The 19,033-nt window shown below is 48.1% G+C and overlaps 1 protein-coding gene across 1 annotated transcript in view; it reads left to right on the top strand.

Moving 5' to 3' along the window:
* Positions 1-5,125: 5,125 nt before the first annotated feature.
* The window catches only part of ARMH4 (armadillo like helical domain containing 4), a gene marked incomplete at both ends in the record, with an annotated part of 46,563 nt that continues 32,655 nt past the window's right edge, over positions 5,126-19,033 (top strand). Inside the window, 3 exons of the mRNA XM_082760828.1 lie at positions 5,126-6,464; positions 7,704-7,910; positions 9,054-9,272. Of these exons, the coding sequence (XP_082616954.1) occupies positions 5,126-6,464; positions 7,704-7,910; positions 9,054-9,272 (1,765 nt within the window). The remainder of the gene's footprint in view (positions 6,465-7,703; positions 7,911-9,053; positions 9,273-19,033) is intronic.

Genomic DNA, 19,033 nt, shown 5'->3' with positions numbered 1-19,033 from the left:
CCCCCTTATTTCCTCCAGCCCTCACTCCGGGCGGGGTGCAGCTGCCCTTTGGGGAAGGGGCTGGGGACCCCCCCCGGGCTTCAGCACGACGGCTGCGCGGCTCGGTGCTGGCAGGGCCGGGCCTGCCTGCATCCATCCCTCCCTCCCTGCCTCCATCCATCCCTCCTTCCATCCTCCTCCTCCTCCCCAAGCGGGGGCGGTGTCGCGGCCGCCCCGCCCCGGCCCCGTGCGGCCCCGGGATGCTGCGGGGGAGCGCGGCCAGGAGCCGGGGGGCCGGGCGGAGCTGCTCCGGTGAGCCCCGGGACATTGTGGAGGGGGGTGGCTGTGATTTTTGGGGTGGGAGGGTGATGGAGGGTGGCTAAAAAAAAAATAAACAAAACCCCCTTTGTTCTAGGGGAGGGGGTGGGAGGTTCACTGTGTTCATTCATTTTAATTATTTTAATTGATTGGCGTTGTCTTGCACCCGTTTTGTTGGGGGGGGGGGGGGGCAGCAGCACCCCTCTATGGAAAACCCAAATTGGGGCTCGGGGGTGGTTCAGTCGTCGTTGTGGGGGGGTGTGTACCCCCCTGCTGTGCTCTTGGGGCTGCTCGGGGGGTCTCCAGGGAGCCCCGGTGGGGGGCAGCTGGGGCGGGGGGCTCTGCGCTGCCCTGCGGTTATGGCGAGGACAATGGGACGGGGCCGCAGCGAGCGGCTGTGCTGGGTGGCATCGGGGCTTGAGCCACCCTGAACCCTGTTCCCTCACCAAAAAGCTAGATCAGCCCTAAAAATGGCCTGATGAGGTTTACTTGGTGTTTAAAATCCTCACCTGCAGAGAGTTGCGGTCTATTGTGTGGGCTCGCTGGGCACTGAAATCTCCGAGTGTTTCTTGCTTGTCGGAACCCCAGTGCTACCTCCCTGTGCCCGGTGAATCCGGAGAATGACATCTCCGTGCCTTTGCTGTTTGAAAACTGTTCCACCCTTTGGGCTTCCTCTTAAAACAGCCCTCCTCCAGGTCCTTTTAATCGCTCAGCAATTCCGCACACCTCTGACTTGTGCGGTGCTGGGGACCTGGCGCGGGTCAGAAGCCCTGAAGAAGTGCACAGCTTTTTGCTCTCAAATCCAAGCAGGGACTGACATAGGTGGTCTGTGCCCTTCTGAACAAAGCCATCGCTTAATGGCCGGGGGGAATAATGCCTGAACCATGTCTCTCACTTCTCAAAGAGCTGCCGCTGGAACACAAATGCTCCGAGTGGAGGTAATGTATTATGTATTAAGGTGCCTCGCTAGGGCTGGCAGCAAGCTGGCTGTACTGAATAATCTCAATTCTTTGCTTATAGCAATGTGTCCTCAAAGCTAGAGGAAGATGTGTGCCCTTCTGAGTGATACACAGTTGTGCCTGTGGTTTTTGCTCACCCAGCTTGGGCTGTGTTAGTGGCTGGCACGGGGTGGTTATTGCTGGGGTTTTGTGGTGAGCTGCTGGAGGTGGCTGAGGTCTGTTTATCTGAAGTATGTGCTCTAAGAGCACCGGTCTGCAATTCACTTGATTCAACTGGATGAGGACAATGTAAGAGGAAATGAAGGCATTTTTCTCAGCTTGTGCTCAAAAGTAGGAGTTGGAGCTCTGCGGTGTTGGATCATTTATCTGCTGGCTTTTGCATTCAGCACAAGCAGTAAGGCTTGGATAGCATACATTAGCACTCCAGTAACATACCACTCGATTGCTGGTGGTTACTTGACTTGGACACTTTGGCTAAATCTTTGCATTAAAAGATTTGCAGTGTTTCTGTCCAATTTCCCATACCAATTGGTGGAAGAATTGCAGGGCAAAGCATGCTTACGACTGTTCAACTGGTCAAAGCTGGCATATCCAAGCGTGTACTGGAGGTGCAAAAGGCTGTGTTCTGCACAGGCTGGGCAGTGATGTGTCTGGAGCTGACCTGTTAATCTTCTGTGCTCTGCTATGTGATGTATGCAGCCTCTTCAGCTTTGGAGTACAAGTGTTCTCTCTGTGTGGGAGAAGGATTGCTAGAACAGGGTTATTAATTCAAGTGACTTAAAAGGCTGATCCTCTTCTCTTGCTGGTTCAACAATTTGGCAAGTTCTGGCTATATTTTCCTGACAGCAGAAAATAACAGCAAATGGTTTTCTTGGGTGTTACATCAAGTAAACTGGGCAAAACTGCGGAAAACTGTCCAAGGGAATGGCTGCATGCAGCTGGGTGGAGAGGGAAGTTTAATCCATTGCAGTGTGCATTCATGGATTGCTGCTCTATGTCAGGAGCAGCTATTGAACTAGATGAATCTGTGCTTGTCCCCTTCAAGCCTGCTTTTGGAGTGATAATAACAGGTTGGGGTTCGTCCTGAGCTCACTTGTGTCAGGCTTCCTGAGGGCTGACTCTACAAATGGGTCTCTAAACTTGATGGAGGGGAGTTGATGGTTTAATAGCTACTGCTAAGGCTAATTGTATGGAGAAAGGAAGCAGCCTGCTTCAGGAAGATCTAGCTGGGTCTGTGAGGCTTGTCACCATGTGAAGCATTTGTATTTATTGTCCCCCAGCTTGGTGACTAGCCAACAATAGCAGGCAGTTCTTTGTCTGAGCATCTCTGAAAGATGCCCTCCAGTTCCAGCGCTTTTTTTTAGCCTAGCAGCCCTTTGTGCTTCTTTCCAGCTCACCAGGAGTTAAAAAAGAATTTTCTGTGCTAAAGGTGAAGCTGCTTGGCTCTCTGCAGCTGTGCTGCCTCTGCAGACAGGGGGATGGCATCTCCTGGGATATGCTTTGTGCAGGGAAGTAGCTGGTTGGTGTCTCCTGCCCCCTGGGTGTGCTTCCTACTTGGAGTGAAGATTAGTTTTCCCCAGAGCCTGACCACTGCTTGATAGCTGTCCTCTAGGGCTTTAGCTTGGAGAATGCCAGGTGAAATCTGGGGATAAAGAGCTCCTGCAGCATGAAATACTGGGTTATCCCCAGCTTCAAGCTAGAAATAAAATACCTTAAGCCCACGATAGCAGAGGTGCTGGGTCAAAGCAGCATGCTCCAGCTTGCTTTCTCTTGGTTAGAGCAGGCTGATCGTACAGCCAGACAGGAGGAGAAATGTGTAGTCCAACAGCTTGGGTAACAGGCTGCTGAACACCTCTGTTCAGCTGCTAAATCCTGGATCACTTGTATCAAGTGGGAGTACTACAGCAAGGTGTTAAACTCTGTTTAAGTAGATAGCTAGGTCACTACTGTTCATACACTGTAATCCAGCCTCTTCCTAAAGTTAAGTAGATCTTAAGCTCTGACTAATCTTCTTTGAAGCATGAACTTGTGCCATTATCCTGCAGCAAGCTCTGTGCCACGGTCTCTGGATCTTATTGAGTGCAGAGGTCTAGGTTAGCTTAGATCTAGATGTTGTGGATTTCCTGAGCAAATAACTTTCCACTGCTATCTCTCCCTTCTACAAATGCAGTGCTTTTCAGCCTGGGAGAAGCTGCATGAGGCTGTCTGAAGTTCCCCAGGAACTGTGCTGTCAAGCTTGTACTGAGCGCTATCCATGTAGTGGGTAAAAAAAAAAAAACACCCCTTGATATTTCAGTGTCTGATCTCAGCTGTCACTTGCTAAAGGGGTGTGAGGTGAATATCACTTAAATTCATACAGTGAGGCTGATGCATGTTACTGAGCACTACTCATTTGCAGAATATATTCTGAGTTCTTTTGAATTATGAAAGCATGTAAAGGACTAACATGGAAGAATTGCTGAATACTATCAGTTTTCAACTATATTCCCCTCAGGGTGGAGGAGATGGATGGGTGGCCACCCATTCTCTGGGGAAAAGAGCTGCTGAAAAAGCAGGAGGCATCTGTGCTGTTGCTGGTGGACAGCTTCTTGGTGACTTCTGCTTGGAGCCTGAGCACCTGGTGCATGTGTGTGGCCTCTGACAACAAATTACTCCAGCAGCTCCAACCCCTGATGAACAGGGCTGTGAGGAGAGTGGGGGGAAAAATGTCTCTGCCTAGGAGGCTCAATCAGATAATAAAGTATGCAGTAGTTGACTCCAATGAGCTGTTTTGGCTGGTAATGCTGAGGTTATTGCATGTGCTACAGCCAGGTGTATGGATTGTAAGGTGCATAGCCCTTGTGGGGGCCTTCAGCTGGGGGAATCTGTGTGGAGTAAGAAGTACACTTCCTGATGGAAATGAACAAAGAGCTGAGTGACCTATTATTATAAGCTTTCTAGTATCCTGGTTGTGTCTAGCTGATTGGATACATACAATAACTCCTTCCACAAGAAGAAACAAATATACATGAACAGCAGGACTCCGGGTCTTTGTGTCAGATGCATTAGCACAAACGTGGTATTTCTGAAGTCCTTCACCCTGTGGCAGAGGCTGCCTCTTGCACAGCATCACCAGGTTGTGTGACAGGGTATGGAGGGATGATGCACCCTTGTGTAACAAAGCAGCTTGCTATGGCACTGTGTGTACAAATGTAAATAATATTTACCTACATTTTGGGTAATATTTACCCTGATTTTGGGTGTGGAGGAGTATAGCAAGCTGGGGAAGATGACTCATCCTGGTGTCCATGAGCAAAGGTAACCTTTGCCTAGTTCCATGAGGACCGGGGGTGTTTTGACAGCCACAGCTTTTCCTCACTAATATCCCTTATCCCCCTGCAGCTTGAAGGGAAGAGTAGTTCTTACAGGCAGGATTTTCCATAACAGGTCAGCCCTGACAAGCCTCACATCTCCTTTCTAGACTTGGTGAAGGACAAACATCATCAATGGTTACTTGCAAGTCTGATGCCTGCTGGGTGGACCATAGCATTCCATGGGGGCAAGAGCTTGGCAAGGTCTGGATCCTCAATTTGAGATTTTGGTTTTGTCTACTTAAGACCTTGAATTGGTAGAATTAGGAAGGTATTAGAATTGGTAGGGTTAGGAAGAATAAAATGAGACATGGGGATCCATCGATTGGAATGTGTGGGAGGGATCTGCACAGAACTGGCCACGGACTTCCATAACCTTCTATTGACCCCATGCCCTGAGTAACCAGATGATTTTTCAAACATGAACATGTGTAATCTGGGTTTCTTTTCTCCCCTTTCTAGGTCTTGCTTTTTGGACTTGTCAGCCTTGTGGACTTCTGCACACACATCTGTTCAGCGATGAGTAGATCAATAGGATTTAACATCTGTGTGGTCACCTGCTGCATCTTGCTCCTGTCCTCCAGGCCACCATGCCTTGCCTCTCCGCTCCCAGAGGAGAGCGATGTGACAAAGGTCCAGCATGGCCTGTGGGCAGGGAATGGGGTAGAAGACGAATGGACAAGCATGCCAAACTTAAATAACCTGGGCCCTTCTGAGCAAACTGCCTCTGAAGAGCCGTCAGGAGTGTCAGCAAAGCCATCTGGGATGCCCTTAGATGAAGCCTTCACTGCAGGAGGAGAAATGCAGCCTGTAAGCCCAAGCCATGTCTTCCTTGGCAGCCAGAGCCTGGGTGTTAGCACCCCTGCTGGGGCAGTGGCTGCTGAGGAAGAGAAGGAGCTCAGCCCTACAAAATCGGAGCTGGATGAAAGCGGAGAGTTCAAGGCCATGCTGACCACAGCTGTGACCACGCTGAACCCCTCTGTCCAGGAGGAATCTGTCAGTGGCCCCATCAGCAAGGCTACCACAGAGGACTGTGAGGTAGGGCAGGGCTCTGCCAGTCTCTTGGCAAACCCCCTTTCTGTGACAGCAGCAGAGGAGGGGACAGCAGAGAGCAGCCTGCACCCCTCAGCTGCACCCCAACCCCACAGCGAGCAGGTGCCCACGCTGCACCCCAGCACTCCCAGCCTGGAGATGGTGAGTGACCACCTCATCCCAACCCCACAGGCCTCAAGTGCAAGCTCTGAGGTGGGAACACTAAAAGTAACCACAGGGAGCACTCTGAGGCTGCTGTCTGCACGAGGAACCACTGCTGCGAGCCACCCGCTTGTGACCACTGAGGCCTCTCCACATCTGGAGGCAGATGTGGGTGCTGGGCAAGGAGAGCTGCCCACCACAGCTAGCACCATCACCAGCCACCCTACCAGCTCCGTGCTGCCTGACTGGGATGACACAAAACCGGGGAATATAAGTCAAGGGGGAAGCATGCAGTATGAGGAGGTGGGAGAGGACCGAGTGGCAATGGAAGCATCCCAAACCCCCCTGGGAAGTGAGGAGGAGGAGGATGTGGTGAGAGTGGTGCCATCCCCAGCATCTGCCCCACCAACTCCAGGGCTTGCCAAGGAGAGCAATTGCACAGCTCCAGCAGTGCATGGGGATGGTGAGCTGGTCACTTCCACAGCCAGCAGCTATGTTCCCCTCACAGTGGACTTGCCAGGTGTAGATACTGCTGGTCTGAACTCTCTGGAAAACATAAATGTGGTCACAGCAGAGGAGAAGAGCATCCCTCCATCGCAGCCAGAGGCTGTTGTGATGACAGACGCATCTGATCTCTCTTCTACTCTGGAAAGCTCAATGAAAGGTAAAAACCTGCTTGTTAACAGGCACTTGCTTCTAAGTGTAGGTTTAGGAGGGATGCTCCTGTGAGTCTGTGCTTCCTTTCATCGAGATAAAAGCAAAGAAAGGTGTGATCTTCCTACTTGCAGCAGAGGTGGGACATGCCTTTAGGGGAAAGGCTGTGAACTTCTGTTTGGTGGTAACAGCTTGAATGGGTAACTTGCATCCATTGCCTACTCCTGCTGTAGGGTGTTTCTGTACCCAGAGCACAGGCTGGCATGGTCACTTGGGTGCTACACTGCCCCGAGCGATGTGAAGCCACTGCTCTGAGCTGCCTGCTCTCCTCCTCAAGCTGAGAGGACAGCTTTAGCACCAAACAGGCAAGCTGGGCCTCAAAAGGCTGTGGTAGCTGGGGATGAAAGATGTGTCTGAAGTTCCTGGTTGTCTCCTTGCCCTAGAGCAAAGCTGTGGCCAGGCTCTGACCCTACAGTGCTTGTGCTGCCCTACCTACATACATGGCACCTTCAGCCCACTGACAACACTTCCACTTGTGTTTAAAATGCTGGGGAAAATGTTTGGGCAGTTGTGGGGCAGCAACATATTTCTAGGCTGGTGAGGGATGTGAGCTGTGGCTTAGGACTCTATTTTAATTGCTAGACACTTCTAATCTTGCCTTTTTGGTTGCGGGGGCAAAGGGAAGGGCAAGGGCAAACTTCCCCTTGCTGCATCCAGCAAATATAGCTCTTGCTGTAAAAGATGGAAAACTAATTGCATGCTGGTGCTGAAAATAGACCAATTAATTTCTAGATTAATTTATCACCACTTGACTTGTCAGCAGGTTCCCCTGTGCTATTCCCAGGTGTTGGGGAAACAGCAGTTATCAATAAGACTTGTGTAGTGAAAATAAACCCTTCTACAAAGCTGGAGTTTAGCTCTAAGAACTGGCCACCAAAAGTACCCTTCTGGCAGCCTTGCTTGCTTTGAGGGGTGTTTCACCATGGGCCTGTGGTGCTGTATTCAACAGTAGGTCCACTTGTCCCTAAGGGCTGGCTAACCAAGTGGACATATTCTGCTGCTTTCCCTTCTGTTATACAGGGGGTCTCTTCTGTTTCTACACTGTAAAACAGCTGCACCTGCTGCTTGCACCATGGCTTGGTAAATGCTAATGTGTGGGGTTGATCCTTCAAGTGTTAATTCTGTTGCTGCCTGATCACAAACCAGCAGCTGTCCTATGAGCTGGTGCTGATGCTTGTTCTTGCTGTAGGTGCTACTCAGGAGGTGACAACTGCTGCCCAGGAGGCTGATGCTGCTTTGGCTGTGACGCTGGCACCCGCTGCTCCCCAGGGAACAGGAGCTGCAAGCCTGCCCCAGGAAACCAGTGGGGAGGACACCCAGATGCCAACTGCTCCTGGTGCCACCCAGATGCTGACAGCAGCTGGCAGCTCCACAGCAAAGCCTCCTGATGTGGAAGGTAGGGTTCTGCTTCCTGCTCTGCAGGCTTGTTTCCCCCACAAGACACAACACTACATCTGGAATCAGTATCGATGCTTAGACACTGAAATCTTAACACACAGCATCCAGACTCAAACTTGCTTTTTTCCTAGCTTTCTACAGGCTGCATCTAGCCTTGGGCTGCTGCTGAGTTTTGACTGTGCAGATCCATCATGTTGATATACACCAGCAGAGCAGAATTTTTGCTCCAAATAACAGTGAAGTAGAGATCTTAGAAATACCAAGCAAAACCTCCACATCTATTCTTGCTAACAAGTTGACTTTTAGCCTTAATCATTTAAGCCAGCTCCTATTTGTGGAGGGATTACTTCTGGTTTGATGCTCAATCTAAAGGAGCAAAGAAGTTTAAGGCTGGAATATGAAGTGGTATAAGGGGGTTTTCTTGTGAGGATCTAGCTCACACTGAGCAATAATGAGTTCTTGATTCTGTTGTGTTCAGGGTTGATGTAACTCATACAGACATAATTTAAGTAGTTATATTCCTCCAGCTGCTGCCTACTAGCTTGGTGTCACCTTGAGAGGTACATGTAGGAGCCCTGACAGGAGTGTAGCAAGGGTTCCCTTGGCACAAAACTGACTGAGATCAATTCTGTTGTAGTCCCACTGCAGTGGAACAGCTGCTGGGCAACTTTTCTGGTAGTTCTTATAGTGCAGAGCATCAAAGGAAGAAATTCATTTGCAATGTATCCCTTACAGTAGGGTTGCTCTGCAGGGGAGAGAGGGAGAGAAGGCTCCTCCAGCAATTACCACTGATTTGCTTCTGGGACTTAAGAATTAACTGAATTTATGATTATCTTTGCAATAAACACCTAGATCTGTCACTGGTTCAGAACTCACCCAGTGTCTCAGTGCTCTGACCCTGCTGTGGGGTGGTGTCTGGCAGTCCTCAAAGCAATGGGAGTAATTCCTAGCTGAGCCCTCACTAAGGGGGAACCTCCTGAGCTGGCTGTCCTGGAGGAAAAGCTTTCATTACAGTACAGTCACTTACACATATCAAAAGATGCAAGTATTTGAGCTGTGAAGCTTTCATTAAGGGGCTTGTTCTTAAATGGTGATTTTAATAGTGTTGTGCCAAAATGCTGCTGCTTCTTGTCCCATGTAGACTTTGCAGATGTGATCCTGGTCACCAGCGAGACGACTGCTTCAGCTCCTGGTGGGCCATCTGCTACACAGCCTGGATATACAGAAGGACCATCCAGCAGAACCGTGGTCCTGGTAACTCCAGCATCAGTGGCCTCTTCTGTCAGGAGGACAGCTCTTCCAGCTGTGAGGAAGATCAGCACGGCTGTAACCTACGGGCTGGACCGGCTGGAGTCAGAAGGTACTGTTGTTCCCCAGCCGAAAAGGCAGGAGGCTTCGTGTGGGGAGGCACGCTTCCCCTGACAGCATGGGCTCCCCAGTCGGTCTGTCTGGCACACGGTTATGTGCATATGTTGCTGTTCCTAATAAAGTTGTTGGACAACCTGTCCCCTTTCCAGGTGGTACAGGAGACTAGCAGTGAGCAGTGTTGTGGAAGATGTCTGAAATTCAGGTGGTTGTGGTGGGAGGGGTGGGCTTTTCCTTGGAGGGGGAGCTGCAGTGGGGTCTGGGTCTGTGCACCACTAACTGCTGGTGTGTGCAGAATCTCTGTACCAGGCAGGCAGTCACAGAAACACGTTCAGACAGTTGGAGAGGCCCTGCCACGCTGCTGAAGCCCTCACCCCAAATGGGGGTGCTCAGCAGGAGATGGCTGCCTGTGTTCACCATACCAGAGCAAGTGGTACAATATTTGTGGTCTTCATGTCTCTGTGCTAGGAGGGGTAAAGAGTGCAGCCCCTTTGAGATATTTTCCCATCTTGGCACTGCCTGCTAAGCTGTTCTACCACCCCTGGCTCCTCTAGTTGTACCTCACCCCTTGGTCTCCCTTCTCTTAAACTACTTTTGCCTGCTGCTGGGTTTGGAGTCTCTGCTCCCTGTCTGCTGGCCTTCAGGTGCTTGGAACTCAGTGATGCAAATTCTTTCTTGATGGGTATTTGACAGGCAGGTTTTCGAAGTGATTTCTACTCTGGAGCCTGTCTGCAACTCAGGCCTGATATTTCTTCAGCTCATTTTTAACTTTCCTGTAGGGAATTGCTTCACTTGTGCTTCTTGCTCTTTCTCCTACTTAAACTCTTCTCTGCTTGCTCATCCATCTACAATTTTGCACTCCAGTGTCTGGGCTGACACCACCTGGCAGGGATTAATCTTTCTGCCTGTTTTGCTCCCCTTCCTTTATCTTGACCTTCTCCTGCCTTCATATTTTACTGCAAAGGTTGGCAGCCCTCCAGGGGTGGCATGCCAGATGGTATTTTTCCTCTGAATAGAGGTAGGGTGCCACAGACAACAGCTAATCAGCATCTTTTCTCCATGTGAAGCGATAACTTTAACTCCTGGTAAGTTTAGAGGGCAGCAGAAGCAGGGAGCCCTCCCCGCTGCATGTGTGAGATGCTGCAGCTCCTGTCCTTTGTCAGGCTTGCCTTGACTCCTTCCAGGAGTTACAGCGCATGCTCTGTGCCCTGATGAATCTTCCTTGCATCCAGCAATGCAGGGATGTGTCCCTGATGGTGGCAACGGGGGGAGGGAGGTGTGATGAAAATGTGATCTTTGGGCTGGGAAATAAGGTCCCTGCTTAGCCAGGGCTGTGTGATTCAGGAAGCTAAACAGTTTGAGTCCTCTGGGATCTCCTGTGGAAGCCTGGTTTTCTGCACTAGAAGATAAGAGGATTTCTGTTTTAACTGCACACTGGTCCTCCTGTTAATGAGGCTTTCTGCATAGCCTTAAAAAAAAGCCTTCTCATACATAGGACTAACTTTTTTTGCATTCCTGCTAAGCTTTCTTATGCAGCTGCAGGCCTGTTTCCTCTGCTCTTGAATATGCCCCCAGCCCCTTTGAGGGCAGGTGCAGGCTGTGGCTAGGACCAGCTTTCCTAAATGAGGGCTCTAACTGGAGCCTGTGGGTTTCTTGGCTCTGAGGCAAGGCTCTGCAGGTACCTGTCATCCAAGGTATGTGGTGCTCTTTGGCATGCTGTGTGTTTTTTGACAACTGGCACAGCTTTTTGTGGTCTAAAACTCTTCATAACAACCTGGACTTTAGTGCAGTGAGCCAGAACTTTCTCTGGTGTCAGGGATCATCACCAATCTACGTCCTGTAAAATGGGACAAATACCACTTGGGGACAGGCTTTCTGCCTGGGGATGCTGCTGCTCCAATTAAGTACAGAGGAAACTTTGGAGCTGCAACTGTTTTTTCTAAATTTTCTAATATTTCTTTTTTCTAATGGCAATTAGTGGATACCTCCCTCACATGGTGGAGTGGTGTATGGAAGTTTGGTTTTTCTTTTTGATCCTTTCTGAATTTCAGTACCTAGTGCTTACTCAAATACCTATGTGCTGCCACAGATGAGATGCTTGGGAGTGCTTTCCTATGGAGCTCCAGCCCAGGCTCTTGGATGTGAGGTTGGACACCACTGCAAGTGTACAGTGGAGTCCCCAGGGACAGACTCTGACCCTCTGCAGGGAGGCTGTGCCTTGCTGACCTGTGGAAGAAGTGCAAGGAGCTGAGTGAGATCAGCTGGCCTCCCAGCCCTCAGTGGGGCTGGCTGCTTTGCCTGGTTCATCATTAAATATGGACTCCTGCTGTGCAGCTAGCGTGGTTTCTTGGGGACCATCTGTGCTAAACTGCCTGCAGTTAATTGCCTCAGTATATTCACCTGCCTGGCTTGGATGCAAAACTGCTTTTTTTTAATAAAAAAACAACCTCAAGTTGCACAGACAAACATGAGGTGCTTTGAATAGCTTTCTAGATGAGCTTATCCTCATCTCTAGTGGACTCTGGAGAGATTAGTTGAGTACCAAATGTCTTCCTACCTTGACTGTGCGGTGAGACTGGTTTTACTTGCCCTTCTTAGCCAAGGAAATCCTATAAAGGGATTACAGGGTATGGGAACGGGACACAGCAGAGGATGAGCCTTACTTGTCTGGGAGACTTAATTCTATGTTTTGTTCCTGTGCCCAGAACTTGAGCATCTCTCTGGGAAGCTTAACATTGTAGCTTTCTCTGTAGGGCTGTTAGGGTCTAAAGAGAAAATCTAGCTTAACTTGCCTATTCAGGATCACTGAGTAAACCTCCCAACATATTTCTTGAAGTGGCTCTTTTAAAATGAACTATTTTACTTCAGGGCTAGATTCCTTGGCCATAACATCAGCCCTGTGCAGGGATGCTGTACTCCTTCAGCATGGCAGCACTTGGCAGATATAACTTCCCCAAGTGGCAAGCAGTCTGTCACAGTCTCTGTTCTGCAAGGTCCTTGCAGTGTTTAGCTGAAGCCCTTGAGGGACAGAGCACAACATCAGCTGGCTCCCCTCAACTCATCAAGCAGCTTCTGTCACTGGTTCATGCAGGATGTGACTTGGAGATGCATCGGAGCAAAGCAGAAGATCCTAGGAGAACTTTGTAGGTCATGTTATCCTGTGCTAACCCTAAACCAGCAGGTACAGAACTGGCCTGGTGCTAAGAGTGATGCCTTGCCCATCACAACCTGCATCCAAAAAACAGATCAGCGTGGACAGCTCGCAGCACTGCTGCCTGTGGCTGTTGGTGAGGGTGGATTTTCTTGCATGCTGCCACCTTGCTTAGGCAGCTGGGGGTGGTGGTTGTGAAGCAAGATGTGCAGGGCTGAAGGAGGTAATATCTTGATATTCATCAGACTGCAAGGTTTAATATCTTTGAGATGCAGACATGTCAGTGCTGGGTTGCCTTCCTAGGCTGCTTCTCTTTTAACTTGCAAGTTCTTCAGCTGTTAGACTCCTGCATGTTAGATCAACCCTTGCTACATCTAAATTTAACAGTGAAAACCAGCCCAAGTTCAGTACTGCCCAATCCCTCCAGCTTGGCCCACCCCAGTATTAACTGGGGATTTAGATGCTGTTTACTTGTGGTGGTGTTTTTGGGATGGAGGGAGGGACACAATCTGGTTCTTACTATATTCTTTTGGGGGTTTTTAAAGGTAATTAAAAAGAAGGGTCTGTTTTTGCAGGCTCATATGCCCATTGCATTTTTCATGCACTCCTTCTTCAAAAAATTCCAGATGACTACAGCAGTGTGTAAGCCCTCAGCTGGTTTCAGTTCAGTCATCTAGGCTGCTTCAAGTATAGCTGCTGGGGTTGAGCTGCTTTCACAGTTCAGCTTTTCACGTAGGCTGCTGGATGGGGAAGATACTTGTAGAAGATGCTGTACTTAGTGCCTGTTGTATGGTGTCAGGAACATCTCTGAAAATAGGCAACTTAAATTTTCTGTTCTGGAGGGAGGAGAATGTAGTCATAGCTCTTGAATAGAGGTGCTCCTGATTAATCAGGCTGGCTCTCACCATGTAGCTGGCAAAGTCCTTGTCAATAGTGTGGAGGCATGATCCCAGGGCTGGGAAGGCATGCTGAGAAACTAAGGTTCAGCCAAGAGCTGTGTTGGGTGAGTCTGAGTGTGTAAGTATGGAGATGAAGTTCAGCTGTGAGTCAAGGCTGAGTAACAACTGCCTCGGTGGAATTTCACCTTGCTTTTTTTTTTGGCAAATAAATTGAGCATGGTTCCTAACACCAGTTTGTGCTGGTGTGAAAATGCAAGGAGCAGTGGGGTTGGGTCTGTTGTACAGTCACTTACTGGTGGTAGCCACCAGAGGAGCAAGGTACAGGCTCAGGAACCTGTCTTGAGCAATGGGGAGGCTGCACTCCTGGGTGTTGTAACATAACTTAAGGGAAGTGTTTCCCTCAGACTGCTCTAAAAGCTTTCTGACCTCTACAGGAAAACACAAAACACCAGTCAGTTGGTAGACTTTTTTTTTTTTGGATCAACCATCTAACAAGTACCAGGTCCCTGCTGTGTAGGACAGCCCACAGTGTTCCCTGTGAGCTGCTGTATGCCTGCCTAATGCAAAGTCCCTCAGCTGTACTGAGACAAGGGGCTGGACCTGCCTTTGATATTAGCAAATCCAGTGTCCTGCACTTGTAGGGCACCCCTTTGCTGAATCTTGGCTGCAGGTTTAATTCTTATGCTTTGACTACAATAAAGGCTGCTCCAGAACAGGGTCAGTATGAAGCTTTAGGTTTTGACCTTATATTCATGACATTGTAATGATGTCCCCTTGGTCTCTGGGTTTCAGCGTTTCCTGTCACACTTCGCTCTGATCTATGTACCTGTATTTATCCTTCCAGCATACAGTGGGGCTTAGCTAATTTCAGTGAGCTCTTCTATTCTTCCCCTATCTCTACCTATTTTTGGCAGTTCTGTGCTTCCACTTGGTCTTATTCCTGTGCAGAGACATCCAAGCTGTGCATAATACTTAAAAGTGAAGGCAGTAGTTGCCTTTATTTGGGAAAACACTTCAGAACTTGTAGCTTACATCTTTTTTTCCTTAAACTTTATTCTTTAAACTTCATTCTTCTTACTTCTGAGCTGTGTTGCAGTACATGGAACCATTTTTTGGATGTGAAGAATAATTCTTAATGAAAATTAAGGCTTTGAGTGGATCACCATTGTGTGGATTAAGACATGCCTCATTAAATTTCTGCAACCCCATTAAAAATTTAAATGAGTTTGCAGGGGTGTAAATAAGAAGGGTACTTAGCCCAGCATGTTAACTAGCCTGATACAATCATTTGGGTATCAACTACATTGGCAAGAATTTGAAGATTTAAGAGAAAGCACATGCAAGATGAACTAGTAACTAAATATTTAGTACATACTTCCTATTGCTTCTAGTATATTGTTGTTACTAAATGAGAACTGTCCCTTTGGTGCAGGTTGACCTTGATCATCTTTCACAGTAGATGATAGTTCATCCCTGATTCTCCTTTGTAGTGAAAAATTGGGGAGGAAAAAAGCTGTGACAGCTTTTTATATCAAAACCAAGCCTTTTAATATTTACCCTAAGTACATTATTTGACTGAAGCACCAGCAATAATCAAATCTGGTGATGTTTTGTTTCATGAAATCAAGGGGTGTAGAGGGTGATCAAGCCCTTAAAGTCAGAAACTTTCAGGTAAACAGCTAAGAGGATGTTAGGCTAGTTGAAGGATAGCTAGAAGAGGAGCAAGGAAACTCCTGCTGCGTGAGGCCTTGTTGGTGACTCCCTGCAGAGAGAGGCAGACATGGGCCCAGCTGTCCTGCTCTGCTGCAGGTGTGCTGGCAGCTCTAGTTTAACTAAAACCACAAAAAACACATCTCTTCTTAAGTGACTGGGTATGCCAAAGGAGATGCACTTTATGGCTTTGTACTTCCAAGTACAAGAAGTTTGTATCTGCTGTGCTTATTTTTTAAGAGCAACTCCTGTACGAATTGCTAGGAGTGGTTTAATGTCACTGTTTTTCTCAGATGTCTGGGAGCTAGCACACGTCTGTCCAGCTCTCTGGCAGAAAATAAGCTGCATGCTGTCTCCTTTTGAGGAGGAAAGAGTCTTTGTTATTGTGTTTGCTCTGGTATGTTTAGAGGCATGATCCTGGTTGCCACTGTTCTGCCTCCTGCTGCTTAGATGGCCTGGTTCAGTCTGATCCTCTCTGCTTGCTGTTCTGGCCAGGCTATGCTTGAAACTTCTTAACTTTATCTGACTTCTTATTTTGTCCAAGAAAATTAGAGTTCACTTAAACACCAGCTAAATGTTGTAGCTTTCCCATGCTTGTCTTTCAGCTAGAACAAAAATGATGAACCCCCTACAGTGGCTATTGAATGGTAGTTGGAGTGTGTGGGTGAAAGTTTTTTAATTCTTGTTTTCTAATCTGGGGATTAGTTCACCCTCACAGCTTTGGGGAGGCAGATTCAGGTAAGGAGGTGTACGGCAGTTTCTTTTGAGGGCTTTGCAAGGATCACTTCTATCAAATTTCTCTCTGGAGCCACTGATGCTTGGGGTCCATCAGCACACGTAGGAGGCTTGCTCATGAGGCTTCTCTGTGGAGCTTTGGGCATCAGGTGCAAGGCAAACCATGCTGAACTGCTTTAGCTCTCTCAAAACCTCCCTGACAGTTTATAGCCTCTGTCAGGATAATCCTAGAGCTTCATGCTCAGTGGTGTGAAGCTCTGACTAGAAATGAGTGGAGTAGGCTTGCAGTCATCCTACCTTATGGCATTGGATAGGAATTGAGGTAACTCTGGTATCCTGGAGGCTGTGGCCCATAATAACAGATCCACCCTCAGTCCATGTCCTAGATCCATCTGTGATGGATCCGTGCTGATTGCATCCATGGATTTGCCTAGAAAATGAAGCTTTAACAGCCCAAGAGTAAAGAAGGCATTTAGTAAGTAGTGTAGTTGAATTAGAGACTTCTAAAGAGGCACCATCAAAACTTCCAGTGTGATTAACATTTCTGCTTGAGACCTCTTTGGGGTAGGGGAATGCCATGCCCACAGCTCTTCTCACTATAAAAGCATTTTGTTGAGAGAAGTAAACTATTTGTCTTCCTCTGGTCTATCCACTTACAGGTCACAGTAGTTAAATCTGGACTGATTCACCTACCCTCATTTGATTAAAATTTGATAAATCACCTTTCTTTTTTAACTGGTTGGCAGCTCAGCAACTGCCTACCCCAGACTAGAGGAGCTGTACTGCAGCGAACTAGTGAGCTAACTTGTTAGTCAGTACTGTTTATTCTGCAGTATTCATCTTTTTTTCTCTAAAATAGCACTGCGTTGCTAAATCTACTCCTTAGCCTGGCTCAGTGTGAAAGCAATTTTGTGGTGAATGCTGCTGGAAATACAGCTTTTAGGAACGATCACTTCTGATCTTAATGCAGAAGCAGACCCATGGTCCCTGCTGCACATTTTTGCCTTTTTTTTTCCCCTCAAGAGCTCTTCAGTGCCTCAGCTTCACTGCAATGAGATGAACCAGAACTGAATACAAGTGTGAATTGCCTCAGATTTGGGTGGGGGTAGGTTAGGATCAGAATCCAAATCTCTCCTTTTACTGTCTTAGCAATGTCATAGGGCCCTCTGCCGGGGACCAGTTTCTGCGGAGTGTTTTCTGGCAAGTGGCTGCTGAAGACATTCTGGAGCTCCAAATTTCAGCACTGCTGCCCTGTTGCCTCTCCTAGATGTTGCAAGGACATTCTTCTACAGAAAAACTTGGGATGTTTCCTCTCCTTTTGAAACTTAGGATAGTAGTAGGATTAGTGCCCTGCCTTGTGAGATAGGATCCCATTCAACAGATGTGTTCTTCCCAGTATTCCCTTTCCTTATCTGTACAGCAGGCCAGGTGTTGAATTCCTCCTGTGAACACCTCTTCTACAGCAAAAAGCGGCTACAGTCATGTAATGAGTCTGCAGGCACCCTAGGCAGCTTTACGTGGAAGTAGATGGGTTTAGCTGAACTATCAGGACAAAACCCCTGTAGATTTGTGCCCAGTGCACCCCTGGGCACTCATACCCAGCTCAGGAAGCTGTCTGGGCAGGGGCAGAGCCCATCTTCTGCCAGCCCTCCCCTTCCACGCTGGGTTCTGTCACAACTGATTGCTCTTGGCAGCATTTTGGAAATATCAGATGGTGACATTATTACTGATCACAGGAAAGCAACAGATTAATGATGAAAGTTCTCCTAGAAAGGTCTTTGTGGATTGATAGTCAGCTGTGATCATAAAAGCAGTGCAGAAAATGAGCTGTATTCCAACACTGCAAGTACATGGGCAGAAAAGAGCTGGTGGAGACTTTTTAGTGCCTCTTCTTCCTTTTCTGGCAAGAGAAGGTAGTCATGGGCCTTCCTAACCCTATCCTTATTTACACAGCTCTGCTTCCTATGTTGTGTGTGTGACCAAGGCCCAGTGCTGCCATGTGGGTGGGAGTGGATGAGGGCAGAAAATGAGCTGTGGGGTGTGTGCCACCTTTGTCTTTGGGGCGGTTGCAGATGTCAAAGCAGCCCCTGGGTTCCCTGATGTGTGTTGTTCTCAGGTACCTCGTGCAGGTAGGTGTTAGGTCTCCTTCAGCTCTCTGCAGCAGTCACTCAGCTCTTGGGCTGCTTTGCTTGGTGTTGGCACAGGAGGGGGCTCCACATGCTCCACCTTCTTGAGAAGTTATGCAAGAAGTGGGCTCACAGCTAGAAACCAATTAGCATTGGCTTCTGATTAATCACAACATAGTTGGCACTCATTAGATGCTCTTAGGCACTCAGACCCTGTGGTGTTGGGTAACAGATAAAACTGCAGCCTAAGAGACTCTTAATGTTTGGTGAGAGTGTTGCTGCTCAGGGAATAGTCAGATATTTCTCCTGTGCATGAAATCTGACAAATAATGAGTTCTAAAGTCTTCTAAGGAATAAAAGCATTTGTAAACGTTAATGGAAAATATCTGAACATCCATCTTCAGTGCTGGTATCTTCACCTCAAAGCCCCGCTCACTACAGTGGGGTTATGATAAGGGTGCTTCTGTTCCAGCTTGTTACATGGTGTTATACTTTAAAAAAACAAACAAAAAAACACAAACTCTGTCAATGCCTTTGTAGCCTGTTTCCACTGCTGGGAGGGCTGCTGGTACATTCCACTGCCTTGCTGATGGTGTCAGTCAGCAGCTTGGGCTTACAGCAACTGTCCTGTGCTATTACTACTGAATAACGTGGATCTACTCCTGCTTTGGGGGAGCGTGGCTTTCTGCAGCTGTATGAAGACTGTAAAAAGTACAAAGCTTGGCTGAAGCCATCTGTAGAGAATGGAGGGGCTGTTCCCACTTGGAAGGGCCAGGAGGAAGAACTGGCCCAATGCTCCCCTTGTCATAGGATAGGTCCTGGGTCCCCACCCTTCTTTACCTAGGGGTTGTGAGGGCACAAAGGACTTCTTGCTACTGCAGGCTAGCCAATCCCATGCTGTGGATTTTATCAGGGATGCTAATGAATCAGTCCTGACCCCACAATAAAGCCCAGCCATTGTTGTTTTGCTGTTTCTGCACACTATTAATAAAGGCATTTTCACCAAACAGTCCTAAAAACTTTTTATTGTCTTAAATTTGTTTTCTTGGTGCTCTCTTACACCTTCTCCACAACCAAGCACTTCAATGCCTGTTACAGGGTTGTCAGGTCCTCTAAAGCCAAAATCTTTGACAGA

The sequence above is a fragment of the Aythya marila genome (assembly GCF_965140915.1).
Source record: "Aythya marila genome assembly, chromosome: 5".
In the NCBI taxonomy this organism is placed as follows: domain Eukaryota; kingdom Metazoa; phylum Chordata; class Aves; order Anseriformes; family Anatidae; genus Aythya; species Aythya marila.
This window is presented reverse-complemented; position numbering and strand designations above follow the sequence as displayed.